We start from the raw sequence: 21,264 nt of genomic DNA, 5'->3' as shown, positions 1-21,264 counted from the left end.
AAAACGTTTTCGTGATGTGTACTGATGTGTACAGTCAAAAAATTTTCAGTAAATGCTTACTTTAATGATCCCAGTTGAGATTTTGAAAAAAATACAATTATATTTGGATTTCCATTGGTAAAGTCAAGGAAATGTAAAGTTTATTTTGTGTATAGCTAAGCTAATAACGGTTCCTCATGAGAAACGGTAAGCAGTCACATAATTATTATTATCAATTAATGAGAAATTTTAATATTATTAATAACTAACAAGAACATGGGTTTAGTCAGGATTTTGTTCAAGTCAAGCTAAATTAAAGTTGTGACTTGAACTTAAGGGGAGGCAGGGTGGAGAGTGATCAAGTGATGTGGATTATTGGATTTATTTATTTTGTTTAATATTATTTTTAATTATAATTACTGGTAGAAAGGTATAATTTGCGTAGTCACATTTAATTTACTAATTTAGAATAAATCAGGAAAAAAAGAGGCTCTAAATGAAACATATCCAATCCTGCAATGGATATAGTATATAAATTTACACAGAACTACTTGAGCTAAAAATTTAGCTTGACTTTAAGACATTTATTTCCAGTTCGTTGTATTTATATCATGATTTTAAAAGATTTAATATTTACAATTTATTTTATTTTTCTCTTAAAATTGTAATCTGATTCTTAAAACTGAAAAAAATTAAATTTAGAACACTTTGAATTCTTATTTATGATCTTTCTATAACTTTCACCTTCAATTCTCTCTTCTTTTCCAAAACTAATTTTTTATGAATACTTATTAAGTATTTAAGTAATTTTAATTGTTTTTTTAAGATTTAGGGAGATCTTTCTGTTCCTTCTGATTATGTCCATGAATAAGAGATTCTTATATTACTGTTAACTAATGAAATTTTTTATATTTTAAATACTTTTTTTGACCAATATAGATATACAAACTTGTCCAAAAGCTCATAGAAACATTTTTTAAAGGTATACACTTAGCTCAGAATGAAAGACGTACAATGGCAGAAAAATTTATATGAAAATTACGGATTACCGGATAATTACACGGACAGTTCCTTCTTAGAGCAATTACGTAAAAATATAAAACCGAATAACGTGACGATATTAGAAGCGATAAGCTTGGGTGCCAGCATATCCACGAAATTAAGCGTCGTCGTACTTTTCGTCATGGTATTTATTTGGCTGAACAACGAGTGGACCACACCGAACGTTATCGTAATATCAGGAAGCATGTTGACGATTCTTGGATATTTTACATACAATATGAAAATACCAGATCGATCTGTAAAATCAACAAAGGACCTGTGGACAGTATTAATATTTTTAACCTTTGGATATATATTATCACCCATTTTGAAAACCTTGACGGAAACGATTAGTACCGATACAATCTACGCTATGACGATATTGATGTTCTTGATCCATTTAATATTCAGCAAATATGGGTCGTCACATATCTTTCTCTCGGACTCTTTGTCCATAACTTCTTCAATCTTCGGCTCATTAATGTTGGCTTCTAGATTAGCATCACCATTACATGCCTTTTCATTATTATCAGTTTCAGTTCAGTGCTTCGTACTATTACCTTACCTACTGTCACAAATAAATAATCAAATTATTATATCAACCGTTCTGACAATTTGTACCATATATTTGCTTTCGTTTGTTTCACAAATATTTTCCTACGTTTTTATTATCGCTGTAATATTCATTCATTTCATTTGTCCATTCTGGTACATCAGATGTCAAAAATATAAAGATAACATTTATGGTCCTTGGGATGAGGCAGTAATCGCTTCTTAAAAAGAATAGGATTCTTTATGAGTATCAGTCATAGTTATAAATTTGTATATATGTATAATATATAAATATGTAATCTAAAATTGTGTACTTGTATTTTTTGTAGTAAATATAAATGTAATAAATACAACATTCTATATTTATCACATCTTTACATATTGTTTCTTTATTATCCATATAATAAATAATTTGACAATATTTCATTACAAAATACAAAAATGTCAGATAGAAAAAAAAGAACCTGGAAGAAGAAAATTAACACAAATCTATTAACATGTTTTGCAAGAAATGTAATAGAAAATACGCGATTTAAGGAAATGCGATTATAATTTTCACTTGATTCATTTGAATAAACAGATCAAAATTCTATATAGGATAAAGCGAGGCTTTTTTGTCCATAGCACAATTCCGGTTAGCGATAGTATTAATGTTTCTAAACAGCGCAGATTCCATGGCAGGTTCAATATTGTAAGAGAGAAATTTGAATTAAGCGGCAATTGAGATCATGGTGTAAGTAGAAAGGTGAACCATTGCGCATAATGGCAGAAATTTGAGATCTTGACCAATCAGGGTTTGAGCTTTTTTGCAGCGCGCGTGTAAAGCGTTTTCGAAGCGCTGTTCAGATTTTTATTCTGCGCCATATTGAAGATTTCGCATAAAAGCTCAAAGTGTGATTGGTTGCGACTGCCCCCACTACTTCTAATTTACTGCGCATCCATCGGAATGGTTCACCTTTCTACTTACACCATGGTTGAGATGGCGTCTCGCGATTTGTCGCGCTCCTCGTTTCCCGAACACACTTTTTGACTATAGCGGCGAGTCGACGGGTGCGCCGCATTGTCGCGCAAGCGAGCGAAGGTGCTTTTTCATGCTGACGCTCGACGCTCATTTTCAGCGTCAAAGGATCACAATTGTTGCCAGCGTTGAAGAAGACTAGAACCAGGAGAGTAAACTCGGTCAAATATCGGTAGAGGGGGTAGGCCAAAAAGTGACGGTGGATAACTTTCCCCACTCTTGCGCTTCATTAGTCCTCTCTGTCGCTCTGATAGTCGTTTTCAATTCGTGACTGCGCATGTCAAACAAACCTTGTTTGACATGTGCATTTAATGTGCAGTATAATTTCTTTTTACAACTTACATTCTGTTTAAGATGGTTTAAGAACATTTTTTTTTAAGTGTGTCCCTCGGATGAGGAGAAAACAAAGGTTAAGAACAAGACCTTCTTGGTTATAACCGATGCGCGCATGCGCAAACTTTCATACAATGTGCAATGCGCATTGTATGAATAACCGCGGACGTTTTTTGACCTACCTCCACCACGCTAGTTTACTCTCCTGGTTCTAGTCTTCTTGGTTGAATCTTGAATCCACGCAAATCCACGAAGTAAGAGAGAAGGAGTTCGAACTCTATGAAACGTAAATGGTCCTAGTCCGTGACCCCTAATTGGGAGGGAGTCCGCTGAAAGGAATGAATTCTAATGGTTGGGCGCCATTTGCAACCATAGAGATAGTAGTACTAGAGTACGCATTGTCGGAAATTTGAGGAGTGGGGGTAATTCTATCTAGAAAAGGACGCACTCATTTGAAACCGTTTCGTTCTCTCTCGTTTCGCGCATGCGTATAGCCGTATACTCTGAGAGAGGGGATCGAAAGAAAGAATAAGGAATTGAAAGAGTAAAGGTTGGATTATACTGGCCGTAATCTGTTAACTTATGCTGTAATCTGTAAAAATTGACCAATTATAATCGATTATTCCCCTCTCATTCGACTGTGATTGGTCAATTTTTACAGATTACGGCATAAGTTAACAGTTTACGGCCAGTATAAATCAACCTTAACCCTTGGCACTGGGAAACCCTTAACCTTATCAAAGTCAATTCTTTGTTTGATTCCAAAGAGATCAGGCTTGTCCGGTCATTCTTGGAAAGTCAAAAGTTTCTTTCTGCGAGACTTAACTAAACCATAATCACGAATGTAATCGTGAATTTGACTATCTTTATAAGAAACAATCTGGTGGTGCTGGCCAATATGCTCGCATAACTGGAATTATAGAAGTATAAGTAATAGATTTTTATCATTAATATTTATTGATATTATTCATCAAGAGCCCTTAACCTTATCAAACTCAATTCTTTGTTTTGATTCCAAAGTGATCAGGTTCAATCAGGCTTGTCCGGTCAGGTAATGATGAAACATTTCTCGTTCGACTCGTTCTTTCTTTCGATCCCCTCTTCTTCTTCTTGCTGATTATAATTGGCCGTGTAGCCGATCCAACGGCAATCGTCAAGGCCAGTAACAAAAGTCGTAATGTGTAAACGAAACAAAGTCGTAATATGTAAACGAAGAATGATGCAATGCCCGCGAAAAATGGCGAAGCCCGAACGAACACCGGGCGCCTGCGATTGCAACGTCGTCACGCCACTCTAACGCGCGTCCGGACGGACGAACGAGCCGAGCCAGACGCGGACACACATCAGTAAGGAAATTCGAGGCACGGTCAAAGTCGGCAACACTTTCTCAAAAATATACAAAAAACGAGCACCCGAACCGAGACGCGTCCGCACCGGTCGAGTGGTTCAACGGAACTCTTTCGATCCCCTCTCTCAGAGTATATGGCTATACGCATGCGCGAAACGAGAGAGAACGAAAAGGCCCAAATGAGTGCGTCCTTTTCTAGATAGGATTACCCCCACTCCTACAATGCGTACTCTAGTACTACTATCTCTATGGTTGTTGCTGGAACGCTCAAAGCCGAAGGGTCTGAGCACAAGCACTGCCGTAATATTTTACGACATACTTAAGTTGCAGACGTAAATAACGCACAAGCTTTGGCGTATCGGCGTATGACGTGTTTATGTACATTATTGACATATTTTTCGATAGCGTGCATAAACACGTCATACGCCGATACGTCAAAGCTTGTGCGTTATTTACGTTTACAACTTAAGTTGTCGTAAAATGTTACGGCAGTGCTTGTGCTCAGACCCGAACACTGCGTAACACAAGTGTCGCCTGTGTCGATAGGTGGAAAGCACTCTTAAGATAAATTGAACTTCACTTCTTTGACGCTAGCGTCAAACAGTATGGTCACGTGATCTGTTTTGACGCTGAAAATGAGCGTCGAGCGTCAGCATGAATAGGCACCTTTAGTCACAGTAGTTTAGAGTTGTTCTTTGAGAAGGACGTGTAACCGATTCTGAGAACTCTTTTGAAAATATACATCTTTTGACTCTTCCTTTTTCTGCTGCTCTGCTTGCTATCATGACGAGTCTCTTAGAACTTGTGAAGGTCATATTGAAGTTTTCAAGATGTATTTGTGTTTGTAGGATATAGTTGTAAGCATGTCACCTGTGGGATGATGTTTTTTGTAAACAGGAATGAATAGAAATGTTGATTTAGTCTTATCAGTAATACAATTTAATCAATTGACATATAAACACTTTTTTCACAGACACCTATGGATAAGAAGTCTGTAGAAAGTATCTTGGCCTCATTAAAAAGCGCTATCCAAGAGATACAGAAGAAAAATTACTTTAGCTTCGATTTTGAAAAACTTTATCGCAATGTTTATTTAATGGTTCTTCATAAATATAGTGAACGATTGTACACGGGACTGGAAGAAGTTATAACGGAACATCTAGAAAACAAAGTACGAGAATATGTTCTTCGTTCCTTGTATAACAACTTACTACAAACTTTAAATTTAGCATGGAATGATCACCAAACGTCAATGGTGAAGATCAGTGGCATTTTTATGTACATGGACAGAGTGTATGTTAAACCGAATGATGTAGACACTGTGTATAATCTTGGATTAATTATTTTTCGTGATCAGGTAATTTTTTAATGTTCTAATTTATACTGTATCTATTTTATTACAATAAACAATTTTTTATATGATTGATTTTGTAACTTTAAATTGATATAACCATTGATTTATGTATATAATGAGTGATTGTTAAATATGTTTAATGTTAACAAGTTTTTTGTTAATTCTAGGTGGTCAGATATGGATGTGTTAGAGATCATTTACGGGAAACGTTATTAGGTATGGTCGCAAGAGAAAGAAGAGGAGAACTTGTAGATTGTAGCGCTATAAAAAATGCCTGCCAAATGTTAATGTTACTTGGAATTAAAAATCGCCAAATTTATGAAGAAGATTTTGAAAGGCCTTTTTTACAACAGAGTGCTGAGTTTTATAGAGTGCGTGTCTAATAAGAGGTGTGTTTGATATACTTACGTGCACATATATATAACTTCCAAAATTATTTTCTCTAGGTCGAATCTCAAAAATTTCTGGCAGAAAATAATATACATAAAAAAAGTTGAAGCTAGAATTTGTGAAGAATCTGAAAGAGCAAAACGCTATTTAGATAAATCTACTGAATCACGGATAGTAGAAGTTGTAGAAGAAGAATTAATCAAAATACATATGAAAACCATTGTTGAGGTACATTAATTTATTTTATTTATGATCCGCATTATATTAACTTATGATATAAATAAGTTTAAATTCTATATTGTGATGTTAAATATCAATTATAATATTTCTTTGTACTTGATAGATGAAAAACAGTGGTGTAGTGCATATGCTCAAAAATCAGAAAACAGAAGATCTTGGTTGTATGTATAAACTATTTTCGAGAGTGACAGATGGATTGCGCACTGTTTGCGACTGTGTATCTCAATTTCTTAGAGAACAGGGCCGTGCGTTAGTGCAAGAAAAGCATGAATCAACCACAAATGCCGTTCTTTACGTCCAAAATCTGTTAGATCTAAAGGATCGTTTTGATCATTTTCTACATTATTCTTTCAATAATGACAAGAATTACAAACAGACGATAGCATCGGATTTTGAATATTTCTTTAATTTAAATCCTAAAAGCCCAGAATATCTCTCATTATTTATCGACGATAAATTGAAGAAAAGTGTTAAAGGAGTTAGTATTGTGTATATAATTGCAATTTACATATTTTATGACTTTCGATATAAATATATTTGATGTAACATATAACCAAATATGTTTGGTTTTAGATGACAGAGCAAGAGATTGAAAGAATTCTAGATAAAACTATGGTTTTATTCCGTTTCTTACAAGAAAAGGATGTATTTGAACGGTACTATAAACAACACTTAGCCAAACGATTATTGTTGAATAAATCTGTTTCAGATGATAGTGAAAAGAATATGATATCCAAACTTAAGGTAAGAATTAGAACTAGATAAAGTATTTCAAATGCTACAATTATTTTATTCACTTGAATTAATGTTTATTTTTATATTAATATCATGTAATATAGAAATTAATAACATGTAATGTTTTTTTTTTAGATTGAATGTGGATGTCAGTTCACATCAAAATTAGAAGGTATGTTTAAGGCTATAACGGTCAGCAACACTATTATGGATGAATTTAAGGATCATGTTCTTACATCTGGCGTAAGTATCTAAGTAATATAACAGCATATAGACTTGATGACTTGATTGGAGAAAATATAATAAAAGGTTCTATTATGACTAAATATGTTTTAAATATTTCTACGATTTTGATGTATTAAAATTTTTTTAAAACTGAAAAAAATTGAATTTAGAATTAAATTAAATTAATATCCGCTCAAATAAATTTCCAAATCAAACTTAATATACCTCCCAGGTCTAGAACAATTGAGCTTATACTAGATATTAGAAATATATATAAATTTATTATAATACCGGTATATACGGACAGTTTCGACTTCACAGAGTCCTCAATAGCCACAACCGAATTCTTAAAATTAATTTAGTATATTGCGAAGAATATCACAAGTTGGCGTTTCGTCTCGGCTTCCACTACTGGACTCATCAGTAAGATAATGTAATGGGAGCCTACCTTAGACGCCTGTTTTAGTTCTTAAATCGAGATTCTATATATACAGATATGCGCGTATTTCAGCACTTGCGAGAAACTTTACGAATATCCAGTAGTGGAAGCCGGGACGAAACGCCAACTTGTGATATTCTTCGCAATATACTAAATTAATTTTAAGAATTCGGTTGTGGCTGTTAAGGACTCTGTGAAGTCGAAACTGTCCGTATATACCGGTATTATAATAAATTTATATATATTTCTAACATCTAGTATAAGCTTAATTGTTCTAGACCGAGTTCTAGACCTTGGAGGTATATTAAGTTTGTTAAATTTAGAACATTTTGGATTCTTATTTATAATCTTTCTATAACTTTCACCTTCGATTCTCTCTTCTTTTCCAAAACTAATTTTTTATAAATATTTATTAAGCATTTAAGTGATTTTATATTTTTTTATATTTTAAATACTTTTTTTGACCAATATAGATACACAAACTTGTCCAAAAGCTCATAGAAACATTTTTTAAAGGTATACACTTAGCTCAGAATGAAAGACGTACAATGGCAGAAAAATTTATATGAAAATTACGGATTACCGGATAATTACACGGACAGTTCCTTCTTAGAGCAGTTACGTAAAAATATAAAACCGAATAACGTGACGATAATAGAAGCGATAAGCTTGGGTGCCAGCATATCCACGAAATTAAGCGTCGTCGTACTTTTCGTCATGGTATTTATTTGGCTCAACAACGAATGGACTACACCGAACGTTATCGTAATATCAGGAAGCATGTTGATGATTCTTGGATATTTTACATACAATATGAAAATACCAGATCGATCTGTAAAATCAACGATGGACCTGTGGACAGTATTAATATTTTTAACCTTTGGATATATATTATCACCCATTTTGAAAGCCTTGACGGAAACGATTAGTACCGATATAATCTACGCTATGACGATATTGATGTTGTTGATCCATTTAATATTCAGCAAATATGAGTCGTCACATATCTTTCTCTCGGACTCTTTGTCCATAACTTCTTCAATCTTCGGCTCATTAATGTTGGCTTCTAGATTAGCATCACCATTACATGCCTTTTCATTATTAACAGTTTCAGTTCAGTGCTTCGTACTATTACCTTACCTACTGTTACAAATAAATAATCAAATTATTATATCAACCGTTCTGACAATTTGTATCATATATTTACTTTTGTTTGTTTCTCAAATATTTTCCTACGTTTTTATTATCGCTGTAATATTCATTCATTTCATTTGTCCACTCTGGTATATCAGATGTCAAAAATATAAAGATAACATTTATGGTCCTTGGGATGAGGCAGTAATGGCTTCTTAAAAAGATTAGGATTAAATTTTTTTATGAGTATCAATCATAGTTATAAATTTGTATATATGTATAATATATAATAAATATGTAATCTAAAATTGTGTACTTGTACTTTTTGTAGTAAATATAAATGTAATAAATACAATATTCTATATTTATCACATCTTTACATATTGGTTGTCTATTATCCATATAATAAATAATTTGACAATATTTCATTATAAAATATAAAAATGTCATATAGAAAAAAAAGAACCTGGAAGAAGAAAATTAATACAAATCTATTAACATGTTTTGCAAGAAATGTAATCTGGAGAGACGGTAGTGTCTCTGCGCTAAGCCAAGCGCGCGACACTGCCGTGCCTCCTTTACGCGAATCTGAGGATTTCGGGGGATTGAGCTCAGTAACGGCTGAACCGATGAAGTTCTACATACGCTCAATCGATAGCAAATACTTAAATTGTATGATAAAAGTGCTTTCATTTTTTTTGTACGTGCCCTACGAGCGGAGATATCGCGACGCAAAGTCCGAATATGTGAAAATAGAAAATACGCGATTTAAGGAAATGCGATTATAAATCGCATTCACTTGATTCATTTGAATAAACAGATCAAAATTCTATATAGGATAAAGCGAGGCTTTTTTGTCCATAGCACAATTCCGATTAGCGATAGTATTAATGTTTCTAAATAGCGCAGATTCCATGGCAGGTTCAATATTTGAAGGTTGTATTTAAGTTTTCAAGATGCAGTTGTGTTCGTGCAATGTAGTTGTAAGCACGTCACTGCGAAGAAAAATAGTTAGCTGCCACAGCTTAAAGCTTCAATTTCACTAAAGTGGACATTGACGCAACAACCTCGCTGTACTCTATAGGAATCTAACAATAAGTAAAATTTAATCAATATTTTGTTATTTTTTATCTCTAGTAGAGTAAATACTGTTTATATACCACATAACAAATGATGATTAACAATAAATGAAATATATAAAGTGGAATAAAAAATATGTAATTAAAATTGAAACTATGTATGTAGATGTAAATGTTAATTCTTCATTATTTTATAATTATAAATTGTAACAATCTTTTAATTCGTCTTATGAGAGCTTCGATAAAGCTACGATCCACTGTTGCATATTCACTATGTGTTGTATCTAACAACTGTGTGATGAAAGTATCCGTAAATGTAGAAACAAGTCCTTGCTTCAGCTCCATTAGTGTTTCTGACGTAACTTTCCATTCTATCATACTTTCGTCAATACCACCCGAAGATACTGTACGAACAAACATATTAAAATATTACATTTTTATGAGGACTTATAGGATACACATTATAAACGTAAATTCTTTATAATAAAAAATTGAATAATATTTCACTAACCATGTACTCTTTGAGTTTGCCGTGATATGACTTGCATAGTATAAAAATCTAAGTGACTCCAAAGGATGTACAAAGCGTGCTCTATTATAAGAGAGCAGTACTTTATGCTTTGTCGTTTATCCTTTATCCAGCGATTTAATTTCTGTTCAACAAGCATTCGTTGTTTTCCTATATCGAGTTCCACTTCGTTTTCAGACATGTACTGTCAATAAAATCAATATTATAAGACTTCTAATATATGTATTACATGAGTAGCAAAATCAATTGAAAGATTTATTTACTTTCTTTAATTCCGCTGTACTCATGTCGGTTATCATTTGCGCTTTCTTTATTAAGGAATCAATATGCGGTAACTCAGTGTGCAGTAAATTTGTCACGGAAACCAACTGTTCGACAATTGTGCCTAAACACACTCCACCAGAGATATCCTTCAGTTTGTCTTGCCTTCTTCCAGGTTTTAATGTTAAATGAGGATCAAACAGCACATTTCGTATTTTCTGATCCATACGACTATGTTGCATCTGAAATTATTCGTTTGTAGCATAAAAATTTTTTATCAAATTTTAAAGTGAAAATAATAATTTTTATAAAGCATTAAAGTATTTCTAGTAGGTTGTCATGTATGATCACACTATTTTAGAACATTACTTGATTGCGTGTATACAGCATGACATTAGCGACTATTTGTATGCAAGAAATATATTGTTGGTTTGCATCGGCTTGTTGGTAATTATGATTTATCGGAATCGACTGCAACTGAAATTTGTGTAACAATGACAGCATCAACTTCTGTAATCGGTACAGATGTGCTCGCAACTCTCTCATTCCGGAGCTATTTTCTAATTTATAATCGTCTATATTTATTTTTGCCAATTCCTCATCCACGAGTTTGTACATATCTGAAAAACAATTATATAATATTTAGAGGGGCGCATAATAATATAGGAATAATTCGTAACAGTTATTTTATAATAAGTATACAAACCTATATTAGCGGATCTAGATATTACACCGGTGAGACACGCAATCTCCTTCAAGAAAAGGACATTGGCGTGCGAGAATGAATTTCTTAGAGCCATTTCGACGGTGTCCCTGTGACTCTGTAGAAATCCGCAGACTTGTACAGCACACGATTGATTCTCCGTTCCTAGTGTAGTGAACAGAGCGTCACAGAGATACAAAGCTGGTAAGAAAATTTGCTGATAGCGTTGCCCGACCGAAGGTATAAACGAATAATCACCGCCCTCAAAACCTAAGTTCACGTCAGGATGCTGATCAAATGCGCACATACTGGACATACAGGACAAGATCTTGTTCTCCAGCAGGCTCTCCGCACCTAATCTCGTTGACGCCATCCTACAGAAAATCGCCATCTTCGCTTCGTACAAATACAAAGGCCGCATCGTCTGCGGTTCTGGATGTAGCATGCATCGCAATAAATTGTCTGATTCCAATAAACTGTCTATCATATATTTCAAATAGCCTCTGCTTGCTAAGTAGATCATCCACGCGTTATCATAATCCAATTCTAAGATCTTATCCAGGCAGGACAACGCGAGCATTTTACACACGTCGTGACCACCCGAGCAATTGTGGCACAAAATATCCATCAATTGATTTCCAAAATTATTGATGACCTGAATCGTCGCGTAACGTTGCGAGCGTTCTTGCACGGGCATAAGCTTATTTAATGTATTATCCAATTGGCTAATATACAGAGAATCAATCGGACTTATGTACTCGGATTTTTCTAAGCCAACGATACTCAAAAAGTTCAACAAAGCTGCGTAAAGATGTGTCACGACTTTCTGCGAGGATGCACCAGCGTTTATAATCCATTGTAAGACATGACTTAGAATAATTTTCATCATAGTCGTATTGGATGGTGATGATGGCAATAACTCATTGTCTGACTGAATTACAAAACTGTTTCGTAAGTTTACCAGCAGCATTAAGACCGTGCCGGATACCAACGTTTTAATCTCACTCAAAGCTTCGCAGGACGTCATCTTCTGTAACAGGTCGTGTGACAAATTCAGCAGAAGATTTTGTCTTTGAGCCACCGGCAATTGTTGATTGGTCGCAACGGAGAAAAGTATCTCTGTAGTTTGGCACCAACCCTCTACGAATTTAACAGTTGCGTAGGATAAAACCTTCGTCTGATTTTTCTTCAAAGCATGTGCAAGTATAGACTTCACCTCTTGCTGCATAAGCTTGCGTTGGGTAGCGGTTGCGCTGCTCTGTGTAACCGTTAATTCTTCGGTGATAAGAGAATGCAATTTCCTGATGTCGATGAGCCATGGACCACCCATTAATGCAACGGGAATGCTGCATTTACCCAGCACCATCTCAATTTGTGATGGATCGAAGAATTCCCACGATTTCGTAGGTTCCAAATATAATTGGAAATCGATGTAATGTAAGAGATCCATCAGAAGCTTCTGAGAGGGTACAATCTGATCCTTGTCTTGATTGAAACTTCCTACCAATCGCTGAATCAGAGAAGTCTGTAAACTACCACCAGCAACTCGCAATTCGATAGCCGCTATTTTCAATAGCCATGACATACAGCCGAGCTCAGTCGACCTATTTGGTCCTTGAAAAGGTAATTTTGAAAGATGTCTCTGCACAAAGTCCTGATTACTCGTAGTACGTAAAAATCTGAGAACAGGTGTCGATGTTTTGCTATTAGCCGCTAATGTATGAAGGTAACAGTAGCAAGCTTCAGTTATTTTGTCGCGACCACGCTCAAGAGATTGCTCCAAAATGCCCAGAATGGAATGGAGACAAGTACGTGGAAATCCGAGGATTCCCGGTTGCTGAATAATAGTTTTCCTGATATCTTTAGTAATTTCAAAGCCGAGCAAGTAATGAGCGAGATTTGGCGCAGGCCGTGTGATACTATGCATCATCAGGAGTAGAATTCTTTCTTTGCAATTTCCAATCGGCTGCCTGCTCTGATCATCCGCTCTAATTGTCTCGTCGTCATCCTCCAAGATATTGTCCGCGTCTAAGCATTCCACGAAGCCGTGCCTGACATTCGTCGCTAAAGTAGAAGTTGCCGTGAACGTCGATAGCAACTCAGAATCTGCTCCAGGCTCATTAGTTACGCCATGAATTACACCAACTGCCACGAAGGCCTGTTTCGGTAGCCATGAATTGTAAGAAACGTATTTGACGATATTAATCATATGATCCGGTTTACCCGTGCGAGGATTCACTCCAAGTAGCAAACGCGACAGTCCAGTCATAATTTTGTTTACAGATGGTATAGCAGTCAACTGAACCATATAATTGTTTTGCATCTTTAATCCACGCTCCAATATCTCCAAGCAAAAAAGGCTGCAACTTTCGAGATACTTTTTGCCTGGAAAACTGTCGTAAGTATCGAAATGGTTGCAACCCTCGTCCATGATATATAATATCACATGTAATAGCTCCGAATTAGTATGTAATTGCGTCATTAAGTGATATCCTGGAGCCGAATTGACTAAGGTGGACTCGCCACCTTGTAACTCAACTTTGCAGCCCACGAAATCTTCAACAGTCGGTTCGTACTGCTTTATCAACTTTGAGAATATCTTCAAGCAAGCTTCTGCTACCTCCCACTTTTCAGCAGGATTTTTATACGAACGAGTGTGAAATCTTAGGAAGACAGTATTGATAATGAAATGCAAATACGGATCGAATCCTGGATTTCGTTGGCCTACACCCAACAGACGTGGTATTGGAAAATCAGTAAGTACATCTAATAGTTCTAACATGGCACGTGTTAATGGATACTCCTCGTTCCTAGATTCGATCTCTTCTAATTCCGTTTGCACGCCTCTTGGCTGATAACTACTCGTGGTTGGTATAGTGCACAAAAACTGAGCAGCCTCCAAGCTTTGCCAAACGATAGAAGAACTCTCTGATGATCTGGCTAGTGATGCAAGAGTTCTTACTAGCACACCCTTTAAAGGTATCGGCATCGCACAACTCACCAAGCCGACTAAAGACTGTAAAACTTTCCAATTTGGGTGATCGCATATTGCAACTCTCGACATTTCATCGTTTTTGGCTATCACTTGGACAACCAATAGCACTGCCTCGAGACCTTTAACTTCCTGAGGCATAATTCCTTTCGGATGACATCTTTGCCTGTACACTGTATCCTGACTAGGAGGTAATTCCTGTCTCAAATTATAATAATATCGGTTTAAAGAATTGAAGAAATGATCCCATGAAATAGTGGCTGAACCAGATGATCCTATACAAGAAACGCAATTTGTGTAATTTTTTTTACTGTAAAAATAATAAATAACAAATAAATTTTGCTTATAATATTGTAGTTACACTTACCGTTTGGTTTAAAAAAATTAAAGGCATATCTAGCTGCTTGTGGCGATGAAGCAAGAGACGCTATCATTTTCATATATGGAACAAATAAACCTGCCGGTAATATCTCTCCAGCAAGACGTATAAATTTAAATAAAGCAACTTGTCTAGACGGTAGGCGACTAATGTACGCAGGAGCTGATACATGAGTCGTGTCAGTATGATGACACCAATAATCCATGGCTAAATTTAGTTTCAATGGATCTTCCTTGTATAGTTCTGCTACCATCAACATTAAATATTCAAAATGATTATCCAGATTCATTGGAGGTTCGATGCCTTCCTGCTGAAATGCTTGAATCAAGCGCATGGATTCATCGGCGCGACTACGTAATTCCTTAACTTTTACGGGCATCGATAATATAAAGTCAGAAATCAGTGTATGAAAATAACGAATATAAAATTCCTCTTGATGTATGCAACTATTCTTGAGCAAAACTTCGGCCATAAAATGAAAAGCTTTATTAGCTAGGGCCGCTTCTATTAGTATTTCATCTTCCGTAGTAATATTCTGAGATTGGAATTGAGTGGTAGTTGTTTTGATGGTAATCATAGCTATTGCTAAAGCAAACTGTATCACTCCTCGCAATCCAGCACTCTCCCAATTTATGTTAGTGGATATTAACTTTTGATTCAGTTCTTCTAGTGCTTCCCTTTCCGCTATTAATGGCATCGAATTGATTAATTCTGAAAAAAATTATAATTTATTATAATGTGTAAGTTTCAAGTTGACAGACTGATAATAAAATACATTATACCTTCACCGTTTTCACGACTATGTAAAACACTGAAATTAAAAGCATTCAAAACAGCCATAATGAGTGCAAGTGTAACTTTATCAGGCCCTCCTTCACCTGCTTCAGATTCTACTTGACGTGTTTGTAGTATAGATAATAAACGAAATAGAATTATATTTGGAAGAGATGATTGAGCAGACCATAAGTACAAAATATCAGCCAAGTCTTGTCGCGTGTCATTATAAAGTTTCATAACCATTTGATGGTGCTTTGCTCCACCTAATGCCCTATTTTGTTGCAGTAAATCTTGTTCCTATTTAAAATTATTTTAAGAGATTAGTATATTTTGACAATCCAAATAACTAACAAAAAATGATAGAAATTGTAAAATATCATTATTTTTTTTATTAAGATATTTTTCTTATTAACCTTAGTAGGATCCATTTCCTCTAGCAAGGATAAAACCCTATTCAATAAACCATCCTCTTGCAACTTATTCGTATAATCTGTAATGTGTCTTGTAAGAGCGACTGGTGCATCCACTGCCCAACTGTGACCAATTCGAGTATGCACCAAGGTTCTTAATACTGACGTCAGTGCTTTTCTTCCATCGTAATATAGAAGAACAGCTGTTAAACCTCGTGTTAAACCCGGATGGTGTGGCATTTGAAGTTGTGCCGTACAGAGAAGATCCAATGCCATAAACTCGTTTAAGTCGTACATATCTGATATAATGAGAGTCTCATCTACTAATTCTTTCGATAATATCTGGTGACCTAAACCAGGAAGGGTTATACCATCTGTGACTCCTTTCTTAATTTCCTCACGACTTTTCATGTTTTTTGGCTAAAATGTAGATAATATAATATCAGTGAATACATATAATTAGCATTGTAATATATTAAATGTTATATTATATATTATATACTTATATAATATTAGACAAATATATATTTTTTAAATATATAAAAATATATATTTGTCTAATATTAATTTTAATAGTCTATTATAATAACTTTTAATATATAACAAGAATAAAAAGGAAGCTTACTGGATTCTTTAATATAGTAAGAAAATTCTGTCTATGATTTCGCAAAGCTTCTGTGAGTTCATGATACTGAGGATCTTGAATATCAGGAACTGATATTATATACTTCTCAACAAGACTTTGCAATTCTTTATATGGAGTCCACATATCTTCTGTTGTTGCTGCTCTATCTATATAAAAAAAATATATTTTTTAAATTACAAAAATCATCATAGTCGCAAATATTAAAATGTATATATTAAATACATAAATATATATAATAAATAAAATCTTATTAAAATAGAATATATAAAAAAAATATCATTATATGTATAACTACTACTACATTAACACTAGTAAACAAATTTCATTAACTTTTGTATATAAATATATCTTCTCCACAAATGGAGTATGCTCAGATAAACAGATGTATTACCGCTTCAATTTATAAGAGAGATACAAATTCCTTAATTTTTAATTAAAATATATCATTACACGACTTGATTTTGTAATATTTGTCTTCGATATAATTTAAAGACTTGTTTTAAGAAGTGAGAGATAAGCTTGATATGTGTGATACAAGATTAAAAATATTAAGGGTTAAATTTGTTGCGTGTACATTAAAGTGCTATTACCTTCAGACATTTTTTACTCGTTAAAAACAACTAATCTCATAAAATACCGGTCGGTACTGGTTAGTCTGGCGGGAACGAGTCATGGGGTGAATTGGAGCATAGAACATTGATGTCAAGAAGATAATGGCGTATATTCGGCCTGAGGTTTGCCACCATCTGAGTTGAATTAATGACGATTCCTATTGGTAGAGCATGTAATGTCCAGTAAGAGAGTGAATTTGGACTCAATTTTTTAAAATTTATAATTAAAAGTTTACTACTCTTACTTCAAAAAAAAACTTTTGAAATTTAATGACAATTACTTCTTAGCTATAAATAATAATTTTTTGAAATTTTGCATATATTTTTGTAAAGTTTAAATTTTTAAAATTAATATTTACTTATTAAACAAAAAGAAGACAATTTGTAGAACATATGGTATAATTTAATAAATCTATTAAACGACTATAATGATCGGTAATTTAATGTATTTGACTAATTTAATATCTATAGATGACGCTAAAGTCATCTTCTTAATATTCAATTCGTTTGATCATCTTCGGATCACGTGGATCGTAATCTATGACTTTTTCTTTTGGAACAAATTGTCTAGCGTTTCTATTATAATTTAAATGGCCACGTTGTGTTTACGCATTTGTTGTATAAAGTAATTTTGTAAGTTTCTTCTGAACTTTCGGAAACCCCGTTGACACATCGCTTAGACGTATATACGATACGGAAGAGTAAAATATGCGAATCGACATACGTATGTCACCGGCCGGTAATTTTGTGTACGTGGTCAGTGATGAATCTACCCGGCATTGTTTGCGGTTGCATGTGTGTTGTTAGAGGCGTGTCAACACTCGGATTTTAAGGAGCGTGTGTTTATTTCAGAACGGAAATGCTCGTAGTTTGCATTCCCTTGGTGTTTTCTTCTGTCAATACGATTATAACCTCTTCAAGTAGTAACGGACATGTGGTCAGATTGCATGCGAGCTAGATATATAGAACTACCTGTTATTGTCCCTTAAAAATTAGGTTTTTATTCAGCTATCTCTTACTATACATTACACAATACGCACAATACTCCTCTAATTGATAATAGCAGTGCATCCAGGCAGCATGTAAATATAAAAAAATGTAAAGATGTTTTTTGAGACATACATGTCTAAGTCCGGATCTACAATAGAGATGCTACAAAGAGATCATCTAGACTAAGACATATGGTACTTTTCAGCAAGAGCTAGATCGTATTTTCCAGTAACATGCACTGGCAATACTGTCTAATACAGTCTACATTTTCATGCTTTTTAAGATAACACAAGTTACACAAATGTACACAACTAAAATACCAGATGCTTTCCAGCAAGAGGGACATAAATGACACAGTATAATACAAAAGCATTATATTTTTGTTTGTCAATGTTAAACAAAAATAAAATGATTACTGTATTATGTCTGCTGTTGAAAAAAGCTGTATTCAACTGTGTCATCATTTTATATCACTTCATAAATATTACATTTTTACATTTTATTATCATTTATCTTCTTAGGAATAATACTCCGATAAGAGATTTTAAGACTATTCAGATATACAGAGTGTCTAATAATTCATCTGATGGATTTCGTAGACAGGTAGACTAAACTGAGATGGAAAGTCTTGTAACATTTTATAATTTTTGCAATAGTCAACGAGATATTACTAAAGATTACCGAATACGTGCGTCCACTTGGCTTACTAATACCTACTATTGCCGAGTGTACGCCCATTGGTAGCTCGGCGTATGGACCATGGGGAGCGATGATGGCCTGGTAACGGCAAGCGCACCGGCCGAGCCATGACGTTTAGAGGCTTGCGGTGATGTGTATGGTGCGGGGTGTTTGTCAGACGTGCGTATTCGGTAATATTTAGACATTAATATCTCGTTAACTATTACGAAAATTGTAAAATGGTACGGAACTTTCCGTCTCAGTTTAGTCCGTTCTACCTGTCCACAAAATCCACCAGGTGAACACCCTGTATTTAGACATAAATGTGTCAGACTTTTTGTTTCACTTTTATAGTTAAATAAAAAAGCTAAACAATGTTTTAGCTATCAGTCAACTGTGTATTATTGTATCATACAATATATGACTGTTCCATTGCTGGGAAGCATTTACAGTATAGTCCAATGATTAGTTTATCTTTGTTTAACATCTCGTTAAACAACAAGATGTAATAATTCATTGTGTTACACTATCTGTGTTTCTTGTTGGAAAGTACCTAATGTATGTTGTTTAAGATATGCCAGTGTATATGGTGAAAAAACTGTTTAAAGAAATTATGATTTATTTGCAGATTGATGTTATAAGACACAGAATTTATTTCATTTAAAATTGCTGTGTACTTCTCTACATCAATATGGCGACGTTACTAAAGACAAGAGGATTGCGCATGACAGCACAAAAGCAAGAAACACTTTTGAAGTTAACTGTACTTTCCTTAGCAGCAATTTTATGTAAGTTTATTATTACTTTTGTACTTTAATTTATCAGATAAAGAAATGTTGATTAGTTATATTCACTTTTGTATTACAATATTTTTTCCAGCATTTGCAACGCGTTTGTTCTCAGTACTAAGATTTGAAAGTGTCATTCATGAATTTGATCCATACTTCAATTATCGTACTACGAAATATTTAGCTGAAAATGGATTCTATAGTTTTCACAATTGGTTTGATGATCGTGTGTGGTATCCCCTTGGTCGAATAATAGGAGGTATTGATTGTGTGCTTATAAATTTTGACACAGATTCTCTCATAAAAGAAGGAAGAATTTAATATTTTAAATATTAATTTTGTAGGAACCATCTATCCTGGTTTGATGATAACTTCAGCAGCATTATATCGTATTTCGTGGTTATTTAATATCACGTTAGATATACGCAACATTTGTGTCTTCCTCGCTCCATTGTTTTCAAGTTTAACAACAATTATTACCTATCTGCTTACTAAAGAATTAAAGGTATAATATATATTTTTATTAATTATACAATATATATATAGAGCACTATTTTTTTTAAAGTAAGGTACAACAGCAATATTCTTTCATACTAAATTTATCTTTTCAGGATTCGGCGTCAGGCCTATTTGCAGCTGTAATGATTGCAATTGTACCTGGTTATATATCTCGGTCAGTTGCAGGTTCTTATGATAATGAAGGCATAGCGATTTTTTGTATGCTGTTTACATACTATATGTGGATTAAAGCTGTAAAAACAGGAGCGATATGTTGGGCTACATGTGCAGCACTGGCTTACTTCTATATGGTGTCTTCTTGGGGCGGATATGTCTTTCTAATTAATTTGATTCCATTGCATGTGCTGACATTGATGGTGACTGGCAGATTTTCTCACAGGATATACATCGCGTACAGTATTTTGTATTGTTTAGGAACCATTTTATCTATGCAAATATCATTTGTTGGTTTTCAACCTGTTCAGAGTTCCGAGCATATGCTTGTAAGTTATGACGATATTTTTAAGGCATTATTTAAAAAATGGACCTCATTGTTTGACTTAAAATGTACAATTTTATTTCGTCAATTTCTCATAGGCGTTAGGTGTTTTTGGCCTCTGTCAAATACACGCATTAGTAGATTATTTACGGAGTAAGTTATCTCAAAAGGAGTTTGAGATATTATTCCGTGCTCTGCTTGCTGTAGTGACTACAACATCATGCATAGTTGGTGGTATTTTAACCATCACAGGTACTAATCATGCATTTTTTATCTATTAATATATAATATTATAATATATATCAAATGTATTATTTCACAATCTCGATATATTATGCACATTGTTTAATTTTTTTTAAGGAAAAATATCACCATGGACTGGACGCTTTTACTCTCTGCTCGATCCATCTTATGCAAAAAATCATATTCCAATAATTGCTTCAGTTTCGGAACATCAGCCAACGTCATGGAGTTCCTTCTACTTTGATCTGCAAATACTTGTATTTTTGTTCCCATCAGGCTTATACTTCTGTTTTTCTAAGCTAACAGATTCGAACATATTTTTAATTTTGTATGGAGTCACTAGTTTATATTTTGCAGTAAGTACAAGATTATATTGTAATTATATATATATAT

The 21,264-nt window shown here is 34.2% G+C and overlaps 3 protein-coding genes and 1 pseudogene across 3 annotated transcripts in view; 3 read left to right on the top strand and 1 right to left on the bottom strand.

The window, feature by feature from the left end:
- Nucleotides 1–22: 22 nt before the first annotated feature.
- Nucleotides 23–1,798, top strand: PIG-C (phosphatidylinositol glycan anchor biosynthesis class C). The gene is made up of 2 exons (XM_018541380.1): nt 23–186; nt 962–1,798. The coding sequence occupies exon 2, from the start codon at nt 980–982 to the stop codon at nt 1,796–1,798; it is 819 nt and encodes a 272-aa protein (XP_018396882.1). The 5' UTR covers nt 23–186; nt 962–979.
- Nucleotides 1,799–5,082: 3,284 nt separating this feature from the next.
- On the top strand, nt 5,083–8,270 carry LOC108775039 (cullin-3-like; annotated as a pseudogene).
- Nucleotides 8,271–10,053: 1,783 nt separating this feature from the next.
- On the bottom strand, nt 10,054–17,201 carry Nup205 (nuclear pore complex protein Nup205). The gene is made up of 10 exons (XM_018541316.1): nt 17,155–17,201; nt 16,544–16,710; nt 15,922–16,338; nt 15,514–15,805; nt 14,720–15,442; nt 11,364–14,627; nt 11,027–11,277; nt 10,660–10,899; nt 10,379–10,580; nt 10,054–10,271 (listed from the first exon to the last, which is right to left on the bottom strand). Exons 1-10 carry the CDS (start codon nt 17,162–17,164, stop codon nt 10,054–10,056), a joined length of 5,784 nt encoding a protein of 1,927 aa, XP_018396818.1. The 5' UTR covers nt 17,165–17,201.
- A 521-nt stretch (nt 17,202–17,722) lies between these two features.
- Stt3A (catalytic subunit 3A of the oligosaccharyltransferase complex) overlaps nt 17,723–21,264 on the top strand; it is a 5,470-nt gene continuing 1,928 nt past the window's right edge. Inside the window, exons 1-7 of the mRNA XM_018541317.1 lie at nt 17,723–17,924; nt 19,472–19,631; nt 19,723–19,890; nt 19,976–20,136; nt 20,243–20,632; nt 20,727–20,880; nt 20,989–21,227. Coding sequence (XP_018396819.1) covers nt 19,535–19,631; nt 19,723–19,890; nt 19,976–20,136; nt 20,243–20,632; nt 20,727–20,880; nt 20,989–21,227 — 1,209 coding nt within the window. The 5' untranslated portion in view covers nt 17,723–17,924; nt 19,472–19,534. The remainder of the gene's footprint in view (nt 17,925–19,471; nt 19,632–19,722; nt 19,891–19,975; nt 20,137–20,242; nt 20,633–20,726; nt 20,881–20,988; nt 21,228–21,264) is intronic.

Source organism: Cyphomyrmex costatus, unplaced genomic scaffold, assembly GCF_001594065.2.
Source record: "Cyphomyrmex costatus isolate MS0001 unplaced genomic scaffold, Ccosl1.0 scaffold281, whole genome shotgun sequence".
NCBI lineage: Eukaryota > Metazoa > Arthropoda > Insecta > Hymenoptera > Formicidae > Cyphomyrmex > Cyphomyrmex costatus.
This window is presented reverse-complemented; position numbering and strand designations above follow the sequence as displayed.